Consider the following 24373-nt stretch of genomic DNA (forward strand, 5'->3'; position numbering starts at 1 on the left):
TTATAATCTCGTGCCCCAAGTCTCCAGCCCTCCTCCCTATCAGTGCTTCACACTTATCAATTGTGTAGTTCATGAACAAAGTGGGGGGAAATAAAAAGTCCAAAAACTCAAGCTCTTGCAACTCAGCCCTCCCGTCCCCCTCTAAAGATCCCTGCACCTTTGTAGATGGTCAAAGCATCTCAGCTGGAAAATCTACTTGAGATCATCCAAACCCAACATGGATCGCAGCACCCGCACTCACACCTTTGCACTCAGGCCTCAGTGAAGTCTCACCATTTGCTGAATACGGTGAAATGTTTTTCCGTGGAAACTGAAAGCCTGCTCAAACAAGACTTTGTCTTCAACCGTCCATTCGTCTGGGAAGGGGGTGAAGTTGGGCAGGTCAGCCAGAGACTTCTCAATGTTGTGCTTGTGCCAAAACAGCATTCCCAGGGCCTGGAGGAAGGAAGAGAGAGGGAGCATGGAAAAATGCAACAAAAAGTGGACCCACAACCAAAGGGAAACAACCGTCACCCTGGCCATTTTCATGCAAGTCAAAAGGCCAACACTTCTACCCTTCGTTTAGTTCCTAGGTTTTAGGGCTTGGGTTGTGTTCAGATCCTTTCTGATAACCTTCTGGCAGGCTCACTGCTTTCTTACCATAAGGAGAACACAGATGGTCTGGAAGTGAAAAGCTGGCCTTGCATCCATTCCTTCCCAATTGACTAAAGATGCACACAGTCTCTGTTTATGTCAGCCTCTCTCTCTCTCTCTCTCTCTCTCTCTCTCTCTCTCTCTCTCTCACACACACACACAGAGAGAGAGAGAGAGAGAGAGAGAGAGAGAGAGAGAGAGAGACCACAACGCATGCTAATCTTGAAACGATCCATTCAAAGCACAGTAAAGTCCCTGAGCAGTTTCCACAAGACTTCTAAAATCTTTATACCGCTTGGTATCTTTCTCGGAACTGAATTGATTTTGTTTACGTGCCGTTCTTTTAAGCTGTTTTTATATTTCTAACTGTTCTTATATATCCAATCATAGATTAACTATTCCTATATAATTTAAGATGTATTATATCGTAAATTGCTTTGGGGGTGCCTTGTGGGAAGAAAGGAGGGGGCGGCTATTGGGTTGTTTTTATTTTTATTATGTATTTTGTGGTTTTATATCTTGATTTTATTCTGTGAGCCGCCCTGAGACCTCCGGGTATAGGGCAGTATATCAATTCTAATTCTAATAATAAAAATAATAGTAGAAATAGAAATAGCAGACCACACAAATGGACTACTAAACATGAAGATGGAGTGCAATGTACAAACCACACCTTTAATTTTGTTTTGAACATCTTTGGGCATTCCCTAGACCAGGCTTCCTCAACCTTGGCCCTCCAGATGTTTTTGGCCTACAACTCCCATGATCCCTAGCTAGCAGGACCAGTAGTCAGGGATGATGGGAATTGTAGTCTCAAAACGTCTGAAGGGCTGAGATTGAGGAAGCCTGCCCTAGACCATGAGGAGCAGCGCTCCTGAAGAGCAAATGAACTTCAGATGAAGTCCTCAGATCTGGTGGTCATGGCTGTACTGTCACAGAATGAGCCGGAGATTCTGCTTCTCCCTCATTCCTTCATTCATTATTTGCCTTTCGTCACCAGGGTGGGTTACAGCAATTTCAAAAGGCAATATTAAAAACCCATTTAAAACAAATTGCTGTCAAGAGAATACGATGAGTGGCGGCTTCAGAAAGCAGTTAAAACTTTCCAGTTCTCCCATCTCACCCCTCTTTCGCTGGCCCCTGCTGTCCACCCTGACACTCTTACAGGAAACCCAGCCAGATGGGCAGGGTATGTATATATAATTATGTTGTTGTTGTTGTTGTTGTTGTTGTTGTTGTTGTTGTTGTGCTGGCCGCTGTGGCTTCTGCCACCCGCTTTCTTGTTCGCTGGTCTTCATTGCCTGGCTGGCCACTTGCTAAGTTTGCCTTCACACTGTAGTTAGCAGTGCCACCTATCAGGGACCATGTGAACTACAGCGTGATGACATCTCTACAGATATATATATATCTGGCTGACTGACCAAACCCAAAGGGTGCTCATCAATGGTTCCTCTTCATCCTGGAGAAGAGTGACTAGTGGGGTGCCACAGGGTTCTGTCTTGGGCCCGGTCTTATTCAACATCTTTACCAACGACTTGGATGATGGACTCAAGGGCATCCTGATCAAATTTGCAGATGACACCAAACTGGGAGGGGTGGCTAACACCCCAGAGGACAAGATCACACTTCAAAACGACCTTGACAGATTAGAGAACTGGGCCAAAACAAACAAGATGAATTTTAACAGGGAGAAATGTAAAGTATTGCACTTGGGCAAAAAAAATGAGAGGCACAAATACAAGATGGGTGACACCTGGCTTGAGAGCAGTACATGTGAAAAGGATCTAGGAGTCTTGGTTGACCACAAACTTGACATGAGCCAACAGTGTGACGCGGCAGCTAAAAAAGCCAATGCAATTCTGGGCTGCATCAATAGGAGTATAGCATCTAGATCAAGGGAAGTAATAGTGCCATTGTATTCTGCTCTGGTCAGACCTCACCTGGAGTACTGTGTCCAGTTCTGGGCACCACAGTTCAAGAAGGACACTGACAAACTGGAACGTGTCCAGAGGAGGGCAACCAAAATGGTCAAAGGCCTGGAAACAATGCCTTATGAGAAACGGCTAAGGGAGCTGGGCATGTTTAGCCTGGAGAAGAGGAGGTTAAGGGGTGATATGATAGCCATGTTCAAATATATAAAAGGATGTCACATAGAGGAGGGAGAAAGGTTGTTTTCTGCCGCTCCAGAGAAGCAGACACGGAGCAATGGTTCCAAACTACAAGAAAAAAGATTCCACCTAAACATTAGGAAGAACTTCCTGACAGTAAGAGCTGTTCGACAATGGAATTTGCTGCCAAGGAGTGTGGTGGAGTCTCCTTCTTTGGAGGTCTTTAAGCAGAGGCTTGACAACCATATGTCAGGAGTGTTCTGATGGTGTTTCCTGCTTGGCAGGGGGTTGGACTCGATGGCCCTTGTGGTCTCTTCCAACTCTATGATTCTATGATTCTATATATATATATATATATATATATATCCGTGTGTTATATATGTATATTGCTCAAATGCAGAGTAAAAAGTTGTGTCTTCATCATAAAACAAAAGCCACACAATGAAGGTCCCAGATGCACCTCTCTGGAGAGCGATTTCCACAACTTAGGGGCAGCTAACAAAGAATGTCCTCTCCTGGGCCACCCCCTGCTTCCAAACTTCTGAGGGTGGATGAACTACCAAGAGGGCCCCTACCGCTGGCTTTAATGTCCGAGACAGTATGTAGGTATATGCTCAGGTGTTTGTTTCTTAGTTAGCTAAGACAAAAGCCATTCAAGATCACCATGATACATTTGGGAAGGGTGGCACAAAGAATGTCTGGAAAGCCCATCTTACTAAATTATCTTGTACAGAAGAGCGCCAAAGTTGAAGGCACGGCATCACCTTTGAATCCCAGCAAGTTGCATCTGCTGCACGATCCAGTCTTTCCTCTCTATTTCCTCCACAGCAAACATTTCAGAAAGGACCAACTATCTCACGGTCATAGTTTTAAACAAGGTTAATTTGGCAGCACTGTCTCCTCAAGTAAAATTATTATTCCCTCCATCTGTTGGTTAAAATGCCCTGGAACAAACCTCTTAATTCTCTGCAAGTTATATACAGATCACATACCTCTTGGCCAAAACATTTTGACTCAGGTTATTCAAAGTGAAAGCGCTAACTTTGATGCTGGGATTTCCCTTTCCCCGAGCCCATTTTGCAATGCAAATTGTTGTTATTATTTTTTTAAAAAAAGTTTTTCTTCATTGGTAGAAAAGTCATCACTTCGTGATTTCCTGAAGCTCCACATTGGTCAGCACACGCAAGACCTTGCTGCTCAGTTCTGTGTCATCACGCACTCATTGCTCAATATCTAGGGAGTTTTCCTTCTTGGAATTCCCTTCAACATGACTCACTGTGAAAATAACCTTTTTTACATGAAATAGTATTTTCTTCCTTTCCGCCCCTTTCTAACCTCTCAGCAGGGACGGTGCCTCGTTGAAAAATGGAATAACCAAAGCTTAAAGTTATACATTTCTCTACTTGTATCATTCAAGAATTAAGTGGATCCTATTCGCCGCCTTAGCCAACCTAGCAGTTTGAAAGCACGTCCAAGTGCAAGTAGATAAATAGGGACCGCTTCGGCGGGAAGGTAAATGGCGTTTCCGTGTGCTGCTCTGGTTCACCAGAAGCGACTTAGTCATGCTGGCCACATGACCCGGAAGCTGTCTGAGGACAAATGCCAGCTCCCTCGGCCTATAGAGCGAGATGAGCGCGCAACCCCAGAGTCGGTCACGACTGGACCTAATGGTCAGGGGTCCCTTTACCTTTATTCGGCGCCTTCTCCAAATCTACCTTAGTTCCATGAGTCATAATGCTCCAGTAGTTTCCAATTTAGGCTGTGTACACACGGGTGGCGCTGTGGGTTAAACCACAGAGCCTAGGACTTGCCGGTCAGAAGGTCGACGCTTCGAATCCCCGCGACGGGGTGAGCTCCCGTTGCTCGGTCCCAGCTCCTGCCAACCTAGCAGTTCGAAAGCACCTCAAAGTGCAAGTAGATAAATAGGTACTGCTCTGGCGGGAAGGTAAACGGCGTTTCCGTGTGCTGCTCTGGTTCGCCAGAAGCGGCTTAGTCATGCTGGCCACATGACCCGGAAGCTGTACGCCGCCGGCTCCCTCGGCCAGTAAAGCGAGATGAACGCCGCAACCCCAGAGTTGGTCACGACTGGACCTAATGGTCAGGGGTCCCTTTACCCTTTACCTTTTTTACACGTCATACATTTAAAGAACATGGCTTTCTCCCAAAAGAATCCTGAGAATTGTAGCTTATTCGGGGAGCTGGAGCTTGTAACTTCTGTGAGGGGTAAACTATAATTCCCGGGACTCTTTTGGGAAGGTCCTAGAATTCTAGAACTTCAGAGCTGGAAGGGACCCCAAGAGTCATCTAGTCCACCCCCTGCAATGCAGCCATCTTTGGGTGGGCTCGAACCAACAACCTTCTGGTTAATAGCCAGACGCACTGACCCATCGCACCACAGCCTTGGGGTGGTGTTCTTTAAATGCTCCATCCATACACGCCGTACATTTAGATAGATCTAGGAAATGGGTACATAGGGAAGTAGAGAGGCGTCCATATACATACTATGATCTTTTCAACTGGCCAGAAGAGATACAGAAAAGCATGCATTAATTTTCTCTCTCATCTGCTACCCTTTAGGTTCAAAACTAAACGGAAACATGTGTAATTAAAACAATCACATATCCACATCCACTTCTATTCTCTCCTTCTTTTGTCAATTTCTGGTGTCAGTTTTAGACTGGGCAGGAACCAGCTTTACGATTTCTCGCGTTTATATCCCAGAGCATATATCCTACACATTTTATCCTCACAACAACCCAGGGAGGTACATGAAACTGAGGATAAGCGATTGGCTGAAGGTCACCCAGTGAGTTTCATGGCTCAGTGGGGATTTGAACCCTGAACTCTCAGGTCCTAGTCCAATACTCTAACCACGACACCACACTGGCTTCCTAGAGTACTTCTGCTGTGGGGCAGCTATATAAATTAGGTAGGTAAATAAATTCGGAGAAAGCAAAACGTATTTTCCTTGACGCTTGCATTCGTTTCATTGTGAATTGTTTTCATTTGGGGTTTTAATCAGTTGTAAACTGCATTGAGATTTGTTCTTTAAAACATAAAGCGGTATAGAATTATTATTATTATTATTATTAAGCAAAAAAAGTTCCTAGACATTCTGTTGTGGCAACCGTAACCTAGATTTAAGGTGTCATTGGGCTTATACATCTAAGTTTCTAACGCTCCTTCACAATTTATGGCCACACACATTCTTCTGAACACCTGAAGAGGTCTTCTGCTCAGCTCCTATCTGTGCGTTTTCCTGCTCCTGAACCATCTTAATAGTTTGTAGAGAAGCTGTGCCAGTGAATGTTCTTCTTGGCAATTTAGAAACAAAGGCAAAGCTCACTTGTCTAGGCAGGCATCTAGCGGGTTTATGTTTTATGACGTCACTTACTGGTCTTGTGTGTTTTGCTGCGTGTCCTTTTGTATTGTGGATTTTTTTTTTAAGCCTTTGTTGTTTGTTTGTTATATACGTTTTGAGCAAGACTTTAATGTTTCCAGCCAGCCTGACCTTTTACGGAGAGGCAAGATATTAAATGTGTTTGTTTATACATAAATACACCCAAGAATGGCAGATAAGGATCATGTCAAATGCATCTACATGGGTATGGTTTTCTCCTTGCCTGCCCCCCGCCCACCTTATTTTGGTTAGAAACAGGAATAAAACATCCCCACAGTGGTTTTAAAAAATGAAGATGTGTAGGCTAAGAAATGGAAACGATAACAAAATCCAACGTACTGGGAATGATTAGTAAAATATCTGCTTATTCCAGACATCAAAAAATTAACTGCATTGGTCCAAAGGGGAGAAGGAAGACTGCAGTACAACAGTCTGGTTTACAGATTACCATATTTTTCTCTATAAGACTCACTTTTTCCCTCCTAAAAAGGGGAAATGTGTGTGCGTCTTATGGAGTGAATGCAGGCTGCGCAGCTATCCCAGAAGCCAGAACAGCAAGAGGGATTGCTGCTTTCACTGCGCAGCGATCCCTCTTGCGGTTCTGGCTTCTGAGATTCAGAATATTTTTTTTCTTGTTTTCCTCCTCCAAAAACTAGGTGCGTCTTGTGGTCTGGTGCGTCTTATAGAGCGAAAAATACAGTAATTTGTTTCATTAACAACTGGAATGCAAGTGACGGACATGCAGAGTGTTGGGCCAGGATCTGGGACACCAAATTTCACCTACCTCACAGGGTTGTTGTGAGGATTAAATGAAGAAACTTATGTAAACCACCTTGAGCTCCTTGGAGGAAAGGCGGGGTATAAATGCAATCAATCAATCCATCAATCAATAATACTGGAAATGAATCTTCCCTTTAGAAAAAGTCATCATTTGGTTAATAGGACACTATAATTTTTTTAATTGTTTTCAGTACCTGCTCCATGTTGTAGCCGTGCTTTTCTTTTGCAATAGCGATGTATTCATCCACTGGGGAGAATTGGGGAGAGAGAGAGAGAGAGACGGAGGGAGAAAGAGAATTAGATATTGAGCAACAAAAGCTTCGGAAAAGCACAATATTCCCCTCTGTGCAGAAAAGACGATGCATACTTCTGATCCTCTGAACGCAAGCCAGAAAATAAGTTATCAAAACTGCCTATCTATTATTATGACTTATCACTTATAAAGCACCTACAATTTGCTGAGCACCAGACAGGGATTAAAAACAACAAGAGAGTGCCGGCCCACAGGTTTACAATTGGAAAGGCTCAGAACAAAACAAAAAGAAGTGGGGAAAACTGGATGGGAAGATAAATTATTGAAGTTGCTTAAGCCCCATTTACATGCTACTTTTTTGCTTGCAGGGCACTCGCCCTTCTATGCTGCAGCGAGGCCACGCTCCTTGCCCCAATGCCACTGTCAGGAGTTCAGCCTACACTCAAGTAGGACCCTGGCAGAGACACATGCCCGACTGGCATGTTCCCTCCCTCCTGGTCGATCGTTCGGGAGCTTCACAAGCTTTCTTCAGCCCAAAAATCACAGCGACCAATGCCAACCAACACCAGCACAGTTAGAGATTCGCAGAGTCTTCGCAGCATACATGTGAGAGACCTCAGCAACTCAGCATTTTGGCTAATCTACTTTATTTACATATAAACACACACGGAGCACTGCACCATGGTTCCTCCTCTCTCTAGCATCAGACAGCAAAGAGAAAAAGAACAAAGAACAACAGTCCCACTTCACAGAACACAGTAACACAAACAACCTGTCTCCGTCACTTCCCACTCTGTGGAGTCAAAACATATACCGTCATGTGATAGACAACAATCCCATGACTTCAGTCATGGAGCAGGAATTCTAACAGCCACATCAGCAATAGACCCACCAGCTGAGCACGGCCCTCTGCAATGGAACCCCCGTGTAAAAGCAGCTTCTCACACGACGGAGCCCCCCAATTCCTTGGGGTTCCTGTTCTCCCTGGGCCCCTACATGTGAGCTGCGGTTTTCAGGAAACTGCATTGCCAGGGGATAGAGCAAGCATTTCCCCATTCTGGCTTGAAACCATGGGTGCCTGCTGCCAGTGGCAGAGTGTATGCCCATGCTGCCTGGGGCAAGCGAGGGGGTGGGGCGCGGAGGTCACACTCTGTGTGCTACAGTTCAGGGTTAGGAGAGGGGCAGGGAAGCTGCTCTCCACTCTCCACCTGACCCAGTGGTGGAGGCAGAGCTTTTGTGGCCGGGGGCATCTCGCCATGGCCAAGGTGCGATGCTCTCCGCTGCCGAGTCAGAAGTGACGTGGTGGGAGAGCTGCTGCCACCTGGCACGAGGTGTGCCACAGCTGAGGAGGGTGGGCAGCAGCGCTGCCACCCACTCGCCTGCTCTCTCTCCCCACCCCGATTAAACCTGCCCTGGGGGCACCAGGCACAAGCACCGCAGTCAGGGCTCCGCTCCCTCTGGCACAGAGTCAGGCTCAGAAGGAGGAGCCTGCTGTGTGCACCCCCTCTCAAAATTTGCGCCCGGAGCAACACACACACCCCATGCTACACCTCTGCCCTCTGCACAAATGAATCTCGGCTGAATCCATTTCTTCAATCCAGGGAGACCAGCAGTGTTTTCTGTCTGATGGGGAATGAGCAAGTAAGCTCCCTGTTGCTGGACAGCCGAGGTTTTCCCCGTGACATTACTTTCTTTCCTGGGAGGCAAACCTCCCTGGGCCTTGGGATATTGCATCCTGAACGCATCACACACCAGAGCCCACGTGGTGAGCTCTGCAGAAACATGAATGTGCATAGGAAATGTCAAGTATTTCACCGTCAGGAACATAGCATGGCTGACCAGTCTTGTTTTCTTCTTATCAGTGGGCGTCTCTCTGCGCACAGACCTGCAGAAGCTGACTTTCCTATGCTAAATCGACATTCTTGAGCGCTGCCTTTTTATGACTTGGTTCCTGAAGCAGCTAGAAAACCCTTTGATGTCTTGGGGAGAGGGTCACTGGATAGGGAGGGCTAATGAGGTCACGAGATGCAAGGCCAGTTTGCTATGGCTTCCTCCCCGATCCACTCCCTTCCAAAGATAACAGTGTACAGCTCAGCAGAAACTCTCAAAGGGACAACACTACGTAGGTGGTGCCAATTATGCATTACAGCAGCAATGTGGGAATGAAGCAGTTCCCATGCGGCTGCTTTAATTTACAACCACAGAAGGAAACGGCGCTTGCATTTTCTTGCACCATTTTATACCATCCTCTGCCCACCCACTCCCCACAGGGAACGATCCCAACGACATTTTGCATGTTGATATTGTTTACTATGCTTTAAAAACAACAACAACAACAACAACAACAACAACAACAACAACGTGGTTTAATGTTGCCTGTGAAGCCTGTCAGGATGATCTGTGTATTCTGAAAGGTGGGTTATATATAATTGTAAGGTGAAGTACAATAAGATGTCGAAAAGCACTTTACAATAAAAATAAAACTGACCGTTGCAAAAAGCAACAAAGAACAACAGATAAAATAAATAAGCTAGTAGTGTTTATACATACATGCACATTTTTAAATGTGTCAACTCTCTTGGCTTATTAGGGCAATCAAGGAATTTTATCTGGAGGGTCAAACAAAAACAGAATTTTTTAACACTTTGGAAGAAAGGGCTACTTTCTGGAAGGCCCCCCCGAGAACAAACAAGGAAGACTTCCGCAGGGAGAGAGTTCCAAACCCCAAGAGCACACACAAGGCAGGCAAAAGTGCTAGAATCTGGCATACCCTGCTGGCCATTTACTTGGCGATATTGCTGAGGCCAGCAGAGCAAGCAAGATGCCATCTGAACGAAGCTTAGGCAACGTACTGTAGAGATCAGGTTGCACAATCGCTATAATGCATTGCGGATCAGGTTGCGGAATTTCCGGCTTTTCTAAAACGAACACAGAGAAAGCAGAGATAGAGAGAAGCTGCCCTCTGTCTCTCCTAACACTAGAATTTGTGGACATCCAACGGGACAGGTTAAAATGATGAGATTCATTCCCACAAGAGGCGGTGATGGCCGCCAACTTGGGTGGCTTTGCAAGAGGGTTAGACAAATTCATGCTATCAGTGGCGTAGCATGGGTTATCAGCACCCGGGGCAAGGCAAGTAATTTGCGCCCCCTAACCCATGGATTCGAATCCCTGCGGCGGGGTACGCTCCCGCTGCTCGGTCCCAGCGCCTGCCAACCTAGCAGTTTGAAAGCACCTCCGGGTGCAAGTAGATAAATAGGGACCGCTTACCAGCGGGAAGGTAAACGGCGTTTCCGTGTGCGGCTCTGGCTCGCCAGAGCAGCGATGTCACGCTGGCCACGTGACCCGGAAGTGTCTCCGGACAGCGCTGGCCCTCGGCCTCTTAAGTGAGATGGGCGCACAACCCCAGAGTCTGTCAAGACTGGCCCGTACGGGCAGGGGTACCTTTACCTTTACCTTAACCCATGGATTTGCGCCCCCTAACCCGTGGATTTGCGCCCCCTAACCCGTGGATTTCCCTAACCCCCAGATGTTGCGCCCGGTGCGGCCGGCCCCCCCTGCACCCCCCACGCTACGCCACTGCATGCTATCAATGGCTATTGCCCTGATTTTCTACCTCTGCTGTGAATTCTGGTTGCTGGAAACCCCAGAAGGAGAGAGGCGTTTGGGTCCTGCTTGTGGGATCCTCATGGGGATCTAGTTGGTCACAGGATGTTTGGTGAGATAAGCCACTGGCCTCATCCAGCCAGGGTTCTTCTTATGCCACACGCTAACCACCCCCGGGTTTAAATGCCTTTTCTCTCTATTCCATTCATTTCTCTGTACCTCCCTGCTCCAGAAACTCAGTCCTTAAAGGCTCTAATATGTATATGGCAGGTTTCCATCATTAGCCACCCTTCTCTTGAGTACAGCACAGCTGCCATTAACTGGCTTTTAGCATGAAGCGAAGTCCACCATCCAGATAACATTTTAACCCCCCCCCCCAAACTCCCCAGAAGATCAATAAAAAGCAGGACAGATAAAAAGTTCTCTCTTACAAATTAGCCTCTTAACGTCCTAATGTCTGCAGCAATTAAAGTCAGGGTTTTTACTGTCCATTAAAAGCCCCTCTCCTCGCTGCCAATTCAACTTAAGGGTATAAAAGGGATGGGGGGGAGTATCCTACAGCAATAGCACCTTTAAAAGCAGCTGGAGTGACCTCTCTCTGTGTGTGTGCCATTTTAGAAATAAAAAGCAAAACTTGGTCACTGTGGCCAGTGGGGTGGATTAAACATCAGTCCAAAGTTGAGGCTGAGCATGTGAAAAAGTTTTTAATAGAGAAAATGAAAGCTGTTTCCCAGAACCGAAAGACGGCACGCCCCAGGGGGAAAGAGGGACTGTGATCTATTGTTTCATTACCTTGAGAAATTATTGATAGCAGATGAGAAGTGTTTTGTTCGGCCTGCTTCACATTCCGCAGGCACAAGCCCCAAACGCTCGCCGCTCTTAGCTTCCGCGAATAAAACGTAGTAGGGAGTTTGCACTGGGATAAACCTTTTCTCTCCAAAGCAGAAAAAAAGGAGGCAGGGGTCGAGAGGGGACAGGCTGTGCGGGAGTTGCCAACATGGTGCACTCCAGATGTTGCTGGAATCCACCAAACGCAGCCACGGAAGGGCCAATGACTCATGGGGGGCAAAGGGTTGAGCTCAGTAACATCTGGAGGGTACCATAGAGAAGGTGCACACATGTGGGGAAGCTCACGTGTGTTTAAGTAGCACTCGTTCTCTCTCGGAGCCAGGGCCATCTTTAGCAGATGCGGCACCGGGGTGCAAATATCCACCCAGCGCCCCCAAATTACCACAGATAGTGGGGAGCGCAAAGCTGCGCACTGCCAGCCATCGGGGCAACGCAACTCTCCCCCATGCCGCTGCGGGAGAGCAATCCCCACAGAGGCTTGGGAGGGAAGCTGCGCCCCACCAACCATATAGTTCTCCTCCTGCAGAGGTTTGGGAGGGAAGCTGCGCCCCACCAACCATATAGTTCTCCTCCTGCAGAGGTTTGGGAGGAGCCATATGGTTGGCAGGGCATAGCTGGCGGGCGTACAGGGAAAGGGGAGGCCGCCGGCAAAGCCATGCAGCTCCCCCACTCGCTGGGGTGCCCCTGAGAGGCCAGCACCCTGGCGTGACTCACCACTAAGCCCTATGGGAAGGACGGCTCTGCTCGGAACAGACACAGCAGTTGCATGGAAACTACCCCTTTTGACGGCAGGTGCAGCGTGCCCTATACGGCCTAGGACCCTCGTATCTACGGGACCGCCTCTCCTGGTATGCCCCACGGAGGACCTTACGGTCTTCAAACAAAAACATCTTGGAGGTCCCAGGCCACAGGGAGGTTAGGCTGGCCTCCTGGGCTCAGACTGCACAGAAAAGGCATTATGGTTCCTGAAATTCCTGCCGGTTGTGCAGATAAAATATATCTGATAGAATTCTACAGGACATGTTGCTAGTGTGTGAAAACAGCTTAGATCCAATGATCCCCATGCATGCACCTCCAGATGGTGGAGATGTCAGGAGCCATCCTGGTGCCTAAGCAGCTTCACTTGGTCACAATAAATGGATGGTCTTGGGCCAATCACCAATGCTCAGTCTCTCAGGGTTTTAATGAGGATAATAGAGTGGCTGAGGAAACCCAGCCAGATGGGCACAGTATAAATAATATATGATGGTGATGTTGTTGATGATGATGATGATGAGGGGAACAAGGCATGCCACAAGTACCTCACCTTGAGCTCCTTGGAGGAAAGATGGGACAATAATGCAATAATAAACCAAATAATTTAACAGAACATTTTTTGTGGGGTCTGCGCATAGAAGACGCTTGGCTTTCTTGTTTCTGATTTTGGTTGGTTGGGTCCGAAGAAAGAATAACCAAGCTTCTCATTGTCTTCCTAATTCACACTTGAGGAGCTATTTTGCCATGTCCTCCAGGAACAAGAGAGAGTGCTAGCCTCAGACATCAATCAAGAAACTGAAGAACTTAATGTAGCCTGAATGGGGCACGAGAGTTGCCTGAGAATGTTCAGGGGGAATGGAATGCTAACTGACCACTGGAGGGGGAGAAGGGAAGCTATGCGGGGATTGGAGTGACTTGAATCCAGAACAGAAGCGCTCCACACTGGGAATGTTTTGTTACAAGGTCCCCCATGTCTTTTTATGAACATCCCTTTGTTATTTTCCTAATTCATCAGATTTTATGGGGTAGCACTGGCATAAGCGTTACTGGCTTTATTCGCTAACTCATTTGTTTATATATTGCTTCCCATTACCATACATTTATGTAATTCGTGTACTTCTCTCCTGCAATTCTAGTTATCTCGCAATCTTAGCCAGCACTGATACCAAATAAGAACACATAAGGGACAGAGAACAGGCAACTTCTTTACAACCCTTTTTTATGGTATTTATATATCACTCCTCCAAAGATCAGACCTGCTTGTAACACACACACACAAACAAATAAAACACAAAATAAAACAAACCACCGGCAATATAGAATACAACAGCAGCAGTACTAGTCTTCAACAGCTAGCCTGGAAATATTAGAGCTGCCTTAAAAAGTCAAGATTGCCAGTCCATATGGCCTACGACTGTCTACACCAGTATTTCTCAAAATTGGGTCTCCAGAGGTTTTTTGGGACTACAACTCCCATCATCCCTTGCTAGCAAGACCAATGCTCAGAGAGGATGGGAACTGTAGTCCGAAAACAGTTGGAGTTTGGGAAACACAGGTCTACATAAACCTCCTCCAGCATGGTGACTGCCAGATGATGTTGAACTCCAACTGACAACAGCTCCATCCTCCATGGCCAGTGGTCAGGGATGGTTGGAGTCCAAGAACATCTGTAACATCAGGTTAGAGAAGGATGGTCTACATACTCATTGTCAGCAGCAACCCAGGGTCTCAAGGCTGTTCATTCCACGAGGATTCCGCTCAACACTCTTTCTCATGGTGTTCTGGAAGCAAGCATCAGTTACGTTTTGTTCTGAGTTGTTTTTGCTTATTTGTTTGCTTTTTGTAATTAGTTGCCATCATGCTAAATATTTTTGTCATATACAGTGGTACCTCGGGTTACATACGCTTCAGCTTACACACTCTGCCAACCCAGAAATAGTGCTTCAGGTTAAGAACTTTGCTTCAGGATGAGAACAGAAATTGTGATCTGGTGGCGCGGCAGCAGCAGGAGGCCCCATTAGCTAAAGTGGTGCTTCAGGTTAAGAACAGTTTCAGGTTAAGAACGGACCTCCGGAATGAATTAAGTACTTAACCCGAGGTACCACTGTAATAGACTTGTATCATTGGAAGGGATCTAAGGGTCATCTAGCCCAACCCCCTGAAATGCAGGAATCTCTGCTAAAGCATCTGACAGGTGGCCATCCAACCTCTGTTTAAAAACCTCTAAGAGAGGGTACTTTCCAGCACGGAACAGCTCATACTGTCAGAAAATTATTCCTGAAGTTTAGTTGGAATCTCCTTTCTTGTCATTTTAATTTTGGTAATGGATTTCTAATCTGAGATACTAAGGGGGTTCTCAGAGAGGCAGCTGAAAAGCTGTTTCAGAAACCTTGGGAGTAAATAATAAAAAATGCAGGTGGGATTTCGTGCGAAGTCAACCCTAACCAATCTTAAGCCCAACTCAATAAATTACCCCTTTAGTGAACTGTGCATAAATAGGGTGAGCTCTTCTTGTTGAAAGAGGCCCTAAAATCTTTTAGGTCACCAGAATGAGGGTTAGTCTACGCATGCAGCGTGTGAACTGGTAGAGTCCTGAGCTGCTAGAACAGACTCTACCAGTTCTTGCTGTAGGCGTTCTTCTGGGTGTTCCTAAAAATCTATAGGAAAGTAATCTAGGCCACCTGCTCTAGATAGTCCAACATCCTTCCTCAAACTGATGCTCTACAGACATTCTGGACTACAGTTTCCATCAGCCTCAACTAGCATGGCAACGGATGATGGGAGTCCTAGTTCATTCTTCTTCTTCTTCTTCAAGACATTCACACCTCATTGGTTCTGCATCTGTCAACCAGGCCTGAGACTCCAGCCAAAGTGACGCTGTGCAGGTCTACCCCTCAGTGATAGGCCAGAGCTCATTTATTAGTATTATGCTAAGGATGAACATCTTTTTTCACTCTAATCTTTTTAGCTCATTATGTTAATTATGAAAAATGGAAATCCTAAGTAACCATCAGCAATTGAGATTAATTAAGGAATAATCAGTAATTTCTCATAAACACAAGTCCCCACTAATTTAAAAAGCTATTATATACTGCAAGTGCTAGCGATAGAAGTGGTGGCATACAGACCAATATCCAAGAGGGAGTTGTGCTAAAACAAAAACTAGAGTAACAGACAACATAAATGCACCTTGCTTTCCCTCTGAGAGCTGGCTTTCTCACAGGAATTTCCAAACTATTCCTCTGCAGTGTGGTGGAGCTGAATTGAGGGTTCTTTTGGCCATTGACTTGGTGGGAATGTTGGCCCATAGCAGAAGTACTCTAGGAAGGCAGCGTGGTGCAGTGGTTAGAGTGTTGGACTAGGACCTGGGGGATTAGAATCCCCCACTCCGCCATGAAGCTCACAGGCTGGCCTTGGGCCAGTCACAGCCTCTTAAACTACCTCACTGGGTTGTTGTAGGGATTAACTGAGAGGAGCTGGGTAAACCATTTACTCATTGGAGTAATTGCAATAAATAAGCTCTTCTGCTTGCCTTCTTGAGAAAGCTGGAGGGGTCAGCCAGATGGAGATGTCAGTCATCAACTTGGCATCTAAAGATCTCCATGTGGTTGCAAATGGACATTTGACAATTGCAAAACATGCCCAGGGAATTTTTAGGATTGCCATATTTCAAAAGGTGAAAATCCAGACACAAAAGTTGTTCAGCCTTTTTTTGTTTTGCAAAATCTCAAAAAAAAAATTGAAGTTATTGAGCTACATTGGTACCTTGGTTTAAGAGCAGCTTAGTTTATGAACAACTTGGAATAAGAACACTGCAAACCCGGAAGTAGGTGTTTTGGTTTGTGAACTTTGCCTTGGAAGCAGAACATGTTTCGCTTCCTGTTGAGTGCGTTCCATTTGTAAATTGAGTCCTCCGCTGCTATGGGAAAGCACGCCTTGGTTTAAGAACGCTTTGGTTTAAGAACGGACTTCTGGAACAGATTAAGTTCATAAACCAAGGTACCACTGTATTTTGAAGGAAATTCGCCAAAATCTAGACTTCTGACATGGATTGCCATACGTCTGGATTTTCCTAGACACCTCAGTGATTTCTGCCTGGACACTGTTTCCGACTCCTGTATGTCTTGGAAATTCTGGACGTATAGTAGCCTAGAATTTCTAACACTGGGGCAAAAGTTTCATAACAGGACTGTTGTGCCTTTGCTCCTGCTTAGCATTATGTGAATGATGCAAACATGCAATGTGTTAATATGGAGCAAACACTGATAACTGCATACTTCAAGAATCCCAGGAACAGACCAGAGGAGAAGGCCCATGTCCAAGTGGTAGATTGACTGCTTAGCAGGCAGAAGGTGCCAGGTTGAATCCTTACCAATTCCAAGTAGGGTTGGGTAATCTATTTGCCTGAAACCCTGGAGTGAGTCAGTGTAGATAATACTCTGTGTGTACATCAACTTCCTATGTTCCTATGACCTAAAATAAGTTAAGATAGGAAGGTGCTTTCACATACACAACACACTCGCTCCTCTCCTTTTGGCTCTGCAAACACAATGCAAGTCCCTTCAATGATTTCATGCATGTGTCAGGTTTTCTCTTTTATTAATGAATCAGTAAGGTGTGTGGGTTTAGCTTTCACGCGAGACCTGCAGACTGCCAAGCCAGCTCCCGTCGGCTGATTCAGTTGCACGCTCATTCATAAAAAGTGCATGGCAGCGTGTGTGCAGACACATGAGTCACCCCATACCTAGAAAAGCAAAACGTGGTGAGCGGTTCTGCATTTTAGTGAAGGCATCTGGCGAGGAAATCTTATTTACTCAATTCATGTGTCGCTTGCCACTCTTTAGTCGCTCGCCACGCAAGAAGTCTCCAAGAAACTTAATAACGTAAGAGTAGCATGCAGGATCGTGGGACGCAGGTGGCACTGTGGGTTAAACCACAGAGCCTAGGGCTTGCTGATCAGAAGGTCAGCGGTTTGAATCCCCGCAATGGGGTGAGCTCCCGTTGCTCAGTCCCTGCTCCTTCCAACCTAGAAGTTTGAAAGCACGTCAGAGTGCAAGTAGATAAATAGATACCGCTCCGGCGGGAAGGTAAACGGCGTTTCCGTGTGCTGCTCTGGTTTGCCAGAAGCAGCTTAGTCATGCTGGCCACATGACCTGGAAGCTGTACGCCGGCTCCCTCGGCCAATAAGCGAGATGAGCGCCACAACCCCAGAGTCAGCCACGACTGGACCTAATGGTCAGGGGTCCCTTTACCTTTACCTAGCATGCAGGATCAGGCCAGTAGTCCATCTAAGTCCAGCATCCTGCTCTCACAGTGGCCAACCAAATGCCTCTGGGAAGCCTGACAGCCGGACCTGAGAACAGCCCTCTCCCCGCCGCCACCCCCAACCTCTACCCTATGGCTTCCAGCAACTGCTCTTCAGAAGCATACAGCCTCATAGAATCATAGAGTTGGAAGAGACCACAAGGGCCATCGAGTCCAACCCCCTGCCAAGCCTCCAACTTACAAAAATTTAAGTGCATTGAGAATAACATAAAATAAAAAGAACAGCGCATCACAATAAAAGCCATACAATAACCCATAAAATGGACACAATAAATGCTAGGCATCCTTTATGGAACAGGGGGCAGAGAGAGGCATATCCAGACCTATTAATTACTAGCCAGCCACATGTGCTTCCTTCAACTACGGAGAGCCCAAATCTATGAAGAAATCTGTGGGGGGGGGGTCATCAATGCCATCTCTCAACCTGCCCCACCCACTGTGGATCTCTGAATCTTGCTTTCTGACTCAGTATCCCATCAGTCATAGCTGCTGCTGCTGCTGCTGCTGCAGAAAGAAGAGGGAGACTACCTTCCCACATAATCCTGCTAAGGAGCCGGGGGAAAGAGAGATCCATAGGGAGTTGAGCCCAAGAGAGAGAGCAAGAAACCCCAAAAGTTAGGTGGCCGCGGCAGGCTTTATTCACCATTACGTGACAAGGTACTGCAAAAAGAGGCTCTGCAACACCTTGCCTGTTACGTGCCAAAATGCACTGAGAGAACAGGGTTGAGTTGAGGACAAGGCAGCGGTTTCAACAGCACCCCCGTATTTAGTATGCTCGGTGCAGGTTCTAGCATTGATCAAACAATGAGAGGCTAAGACAGGGCAAGATTCCTCCGTCCTCGTCCTCCCCCACCTTCCAAAACCCATTATCATACAGAAGAGCCGGTGCAGATTGCTTGCATACAAATCTGAAGCATCTTCCGAGCTCCAGAACATGGTGACAGCCTAAAACAAACACCGGGAGCTGTGCTTTAGCTCTCCTTTAAAAAGGAAAGGAAGAAAAGAAGGACATCTGCGGTTAGCAGGTGGCTTTTTGCTCGCGGTTCATCAGCAAAGCAACTCTGCCATCTTGTGGCGCATATGCGCATTCTTGCTCGTAAAGGCGCAGTGAGAGGGAAGAGGCCGAAAGCAAGCCTGTTTAAACAAGGCAAGGAAGGCCTCTGCAACTTGCTTTTCTGTTTTTTAAAATTATTATTATTAAAGATTTTCTTGATTTACAAAAGTGTGTGCAATGTCTCTCTCTTGTATTTTTTTCCCCATGTAACATTTTTACTTGTGAGCTCCCAAGCTGAATGCAACTCCCCTGTTTGCTAAGCCCAGGTGAGTTTGCAAAAACAGTGCATTTTCATGACCCTCTGATGAGATGCTAAATCTATATAGCTAATGGGCTGGATTTGGCTTGCAAGTCTGTGATAATCTGACGATTTGGGGGACAGAGCCAATTTGCTCCAGTTAGGGCATTTGCAATTTCTAACTAAAGTTTTATGAAATTGTCAGGGCAGGTGGCATTGCATTTTTCAGAAAACCACCCTTAAGAGACCAAGATTGTGGTCCATCTTAGTTGCCCAACTTTACCTTTACACCTGAACTGAGAATGGCTTTATATACTCAAATTCAGGAAAGGCTTTTGCAGCTTCTCAGTCCATTCATTACATGAACTATTAAGCATTATAATATACAATCAAAACATCTTAATTAAAAATCTGTATCAGCTACAATTGCTACCCATGTGAATCAATTCAGTTCAATCAATGTTTGTTTTTTGAAAAATACAAAATAAAAACACACAGAGAGTTTTCTCAGCAAATACTACCACCATCCAAATCACATAAAACTGAGTACCCATTTAACAGCAGTACATGATATTTTCTATATAGCTATTTACGGGGGGTACTCAAAGGTACGCAGTACCAGTAAACCCCCCCCCCAATGTTAAAGTGTGGTAATACTGTAACAACTTATTGGTGAGTACTGGCACGTTTACTATTTACAGTGGTGCCTCAGGTTACATACACTTCAGGTTACATACGCTTCAGGTTACATACTCCGCTAACCCAGAAATAGTGCTTCAGGTTAAGAACTTTGCTTCAGGATGAGAATAGAAATCGTGCTCTGGCGGCAGCGGGAGGCCCCATTAGCTAAAGTGATGCTTCAGGTTAAGAACAGTTTCAGATTAAGTACGGACCTCCGGAACGAATTAAGTACTTAACCTGAGGTACCACTGTATTTATTTTTATAATCATTGGTTGTATACAAATACAGAGACAAAATACGCAACAAAAGTTGAAGGACGAAAGATTGTAAACAATCCAGAAAACAATTAAGTGCAACAATACCTTTTATAAGTGTGTTATCATTTAAATGCTGGGAGAAGGCTTTGAAGAAACAGATTCAATGGAAAGAAGGGAACAGATTGTTTATTGCTTGGCTGATATTTTCCTAGACAACTTGCCTCCCCCCTCCCTTTTAGTAGAAAGAATGCAACAAGTTGGTTAATGCAGGCACCGTTTTAATTAAGATTACTGAACAGATCTTGCTGTCTGAATTCCTACTGCATAAATGTTCCTCAAGGAGCAAATGAAAAATGGGTGTTCATTTACAGAATTAAGGATGCACACAGTCCAGCATGGCCAATGAGCATGAATGATGGGAACTGGAAGATTCTACAGGGCCTACCTGTGAACTAATATCTTGGGTACTCAAATGAGAATCTGCACTGCTTCAATACTGGGTTAAACAGACCAATGGTCCAACTCAGTATCCCATGGATCCAAAACTCTACCATGACTCAATACTCCAGAAATTCACGTACCATATTATATTATATACCCCAGACTTTCTCAGCCTGTGGCTTCTCTAGACAATAATAATTAATAATACTTTTTTTATTTATACTCTGCCCTTCCCAGTTAAGAAAACCGGGCTCAGGGCGGTTAACAACAAATTTAAAACGCTTAATTGTAATACAACATAGAAGCAACATAAAATACAGTATAAAAACATGAATAACAATAAAATTCAAAGTTCAAAAATCAATTTGGGGGAAATCCATCCAAAAAGCATTAGATAGTCACCATGGCTAGCTGGCTGAATTAGTCCTACTTGGGCCAGCGAGGAGGCCAGGGGAGAATTAGCTGTGGGGTCTCAGAGCAGGTAATCTTCATAAAATGGGAGGGGGAGGGAAGAGAAGGGAAATAAAAAATCAGGCTGAATTTAAATTAAAGGCCAGGCGGAATAGCTCTGTCTTACAGGCCCGACGGAAGGAGGTTAAATCCTGAAGGGCCCTAGTCTCACGGACTACAACTCCCAGCATCCCCAGGCAGCGTGGCCAATGGCCCAGGGATGATGGGCATTGGAGTCCAACGTCTTCTGAAGGTTGTTGGGTAGAGGGAGGCTGTTAATACACAATTTTATACAAGTTCAAGGAATGCTGCCCCCCCCCAATTTTTTTTCACTTTCTCTGAATGTTGGGTATTAATGTCATACATCTTGTTTACTTATGTGCACATTTTAGAATATTGATCCTCATCAACAACAAGCCATGTTTCACACAGGTGCGGCCAGAAAAAAAGGTAGCAAAGCAAAAGAAAGAGAAGATATCAATTTCAAAAAAAAAAAAAATGAAACCCAAGTTAAGTGTTAAAAATGCTGTTGGGCCCCCGCTTCATAACACCGCTAAAATTGAAAGGTTCTGCACTTAGGCAGGAACAACCAACTGCACAAATATGAGATAGGGGAAGCCTGGCTTACTAGCAGTAAATGTGAAAAGGATCAAGGGGTCTTGGTGGAGCACAAGCTGAACATGAGTCAACAGTGTGATGCAGCAGCAGCGAAAAAGAAAAGAAAAAGCTAACTCTATTCTAAGCTGCATCAACAGAAGTACAGTGTCTAGATCAAGGGAAGTAATACAGCGGTACCTCTGGAAGCGAACGGGATCCATTCCGGAGCCCTGTTCGCATCCTGACGCAAACGTAAGATGCGACTGTGCGTCTGCACGTGCGTCGTGTTTCACCACTTCAGCACATGCGCGTGACATCATTTTGAGCGTCTGCACATGTGCAAGCGGCGAAACCCGGAAGTAACACGCTCCGTTACTTCCGGGTCGCCGTGGAGCGCAACCCAAAAATATTTAAGCTGAAGCGTATTCATCCCGAGGTATGACTGTAGTACCACAGCTGGAATACTGTGTTCAATTCTGGGCACCACAATTTAAGGATATTGACAAATTGGAATGTGTGCAGAGGAGGGCAACCAAGATGGTCAAGGGTCGGGTAACCAAGCTTTATGGGGAATGGTTGAAGGAGCTGGGTATGTTTAGTCTGGAAAAGACGAGACTGAGAGGAGATATGATAGCTGTCTCCAAATATCTTAAGTGCTGTCACATGGAGGATGCAGTAAGCCTGTTTTCTCTTGCTCTGGAGGGCAAGACTCAAACCAATGGCTTCAAATTACAAAAAAGAAGATTCCGACAAAACATCAGGAAGAACATTTTAAAGGTAAGAGCTGCTCTGACAGTGAAAAGGACTCCCTCAGAATGTGGTGGACTCTCCTTCCTTTGGAGGTTTTTAAACAGAGGTTGAATGGCCATCTGCCAAGGATGCTGAGGATAGCTCAGTTGGTTAGACCAGTGTTTCCCAACCTTGTGCCTCCAGCTGTTTTTGAACTACAACTCCCATCATCCCTGACTAGCAAGACCAGTGGCAAGGGATGATGGGAATTGTAGTCCAAAAACAGCTGGAGGCACAAGATTGGGAAACACTGGGTTAGACCATGGTGCTGATAACGCCAAGGTTGCAGGTTCGATCCCTTTAGCTTTGACATTGCAGGGGGTTGGACTAGATGACCCCCAGGGTACCTTCCAACACTATGATTCTAAGAAATCTCAGAGTGAAGAGGCATGACTCCGTGGATCTGCTTGGCATGCAAAAGGATCCCTATGTTCAATTTCTGGGTAAGTAACCAAACAATTAAACCCCTGTGTTGAAAACAATTATCAGTAATATCCCAGGCAACCCGATGACCAAGTACAACAATGCAATATCAATATAAACTCTTTATAGTATCTATACGGAACATTGAATAATATGAAAAACCAAATAAACAGAAATCTTATAAATCTCTAAAGTCACAAAATGTGCATCTTGATGGATTCTCTTGAAAACATAGAATCTGAGTTATTGTAAGTTACCATGTATATGCAGGTCATCGTTTCAATAATTCATTTGCAGTTTATGAAGCATTCTTGCATCCTTCTGCTGTGCTGAAGAAAAATTCTACGAAACAGTGGGTAGATCTGGAATCGCTGTTCACTACGTCTGTTTGCGGACCTCTTCGGCAGCCTTGGACGTCATACAACAAAGCTTTACGGCTTGTTTTCACCAGATAAGAATCTGACCCATTGCTTCTTTCAGAGACTTGCATAGTCTACAGAGACTTTCAGAGACTTATAAGACTTATGTTTATTTGGTTCTATGTTTTCAAGAGAATCCATCAAGAGCGCACATTTTGTGACTTTAGAGATTTATAAGATTTCTGTTTATTTGGTTCTTCATATTGTTCAATTTCTGGGTAAGGCTGGGGAATATGCCATCCGAAAACCCTGGGCCGCTTTGCTGCCAGTCAGCTCAGACAATACAGAAGCAAATGGACCAATACGCTAACTCGGTATGAGACAGCTTCTTATGTACACACAGAATTCTAAGCACACCATTTCCTCAATTCCATACACAAGGCCTGTGATTAAAACCAAAATATCTTTTACTAATACTGCTCAGATCCACACACACGCACACACCCTCACCAGTCCAGTCCAGTTTTCCCAGTTCCGTTATCAAAAGCTGAACAGGGCCTCTAAGAATAATGCTGTTTCCATCCTTAGGCATGGCAACTTCTGCCACCCACCCTCTCTCTCTCTCTCTCTCTCTCTCTCTCTCTCTCTCTCTCTATCTCATGAAAGTTTTACACAGGAGCCCAGCTTCATAAATAGTTCACATTGTGCAAGTCCATTATTCCACTACAGGGCGTAGGTTTTTGCATTGCACTCAGGCACACATGCAAAGGGTGGATATGCACGGACTTGCCATCAGATTAAGATGCATTAAGAGGGCTACTGATAATGAAGCCTATTGCAAGGGAGAGGGATCACCATGGAGTCTTACCACTGAAGCAGCAAAAGTAGAGGCCTATTCAACTTCTTGGTGCCCTCTAGGAGAATGGCAAGCAGGAAAGGAAAGTAATGCCCTTCACAGGCTTCTTCGCTGAAAGTTAAAAGGGGCTCAAATGGGGAGGAGGGGGTGGCATGGTGCAGCGATTAAATAGACTGTGCTCTCAGTCAGGAAGTCCTCCACTGAAATCTTCCCTCCTCCTCCTCCTCCTCCTCCATCTTAAACTCACTAGCCTTGGCCCCATCTGTATTATACATTTAAATCAGCAACATGCCACTTTATAAACAGCTGCGGTTTCTCCCAAAGAATCCTGGGAACTGTAGTTTGTTAAGGGTGCTGGGAGTTGTTAGGAGAGCCCCTATTCCCCCTCGCAGAGTTCCTTGAAAAAATGAATTGATTGTGAAACCACACTGCAAATTTATTGTTAGACCACTTTGTGAGGGGACTAGCTGGGTCTCTTCACCACTCCCAGCTCCCCTTAACAAACTACGGTTCCCAG

The 24373-nt window shown here is 45.5% G+C and overlaps 1 protein-coding gene and 1 long non-coding RNA gene across 3 annotated transcripts in view; both read right to left on the reverse strand.

Moving 5' to 3' along the window:
* Nucleotides 1-24373, reverse strand: part of RCOR1 (REST corepressor 1) — a 149524-nt gene that overhangs the window by 53254 nt on the left and 71897 nt on the right. For both annotated transcript variants that reach the window (XM_079951910.1, XM_079951909.1), the window contains exons 4-5: nt 7116-7168; nt 274-435 (exon numbers count right to left, since the gene is read on the reverse strand). In XM_079951910.1, coding sequence (XP_079808036.1) covers nt 274-435; nt 7116-7168 — 215 coding nt within the window. The remainder of the gene's footprint in view (nt 1-273; nt 436-7115; nt 7169-24373) is intronic.
* Nucleotides 16968-24257, reverse strand: LOC307209045. The gene is made up of 2 exons (XR_013835295.1): nt 23869-24257; nt 16968-17129 (listed from the first exon to the last, which is right to left on the reverse strand). It is a non-coding gene; the product is annotated as an uncharacterized lncRNA (long non-coding RNA).

The sequence above is a fragment of the Podarcis cretensis genome (genome assembly GCF_951804945.1).
Source record: "Podarcis cretensis genome assembly, chromosome: 1".
In the NCBI taxonomy this organism is placed as follows: domain Eukaryota; kingdom Metazoa; phylum Chordata; class Lepidosauria; order Squamata; family Lacertidae; genus Podarcis; species Podarcis cretensis.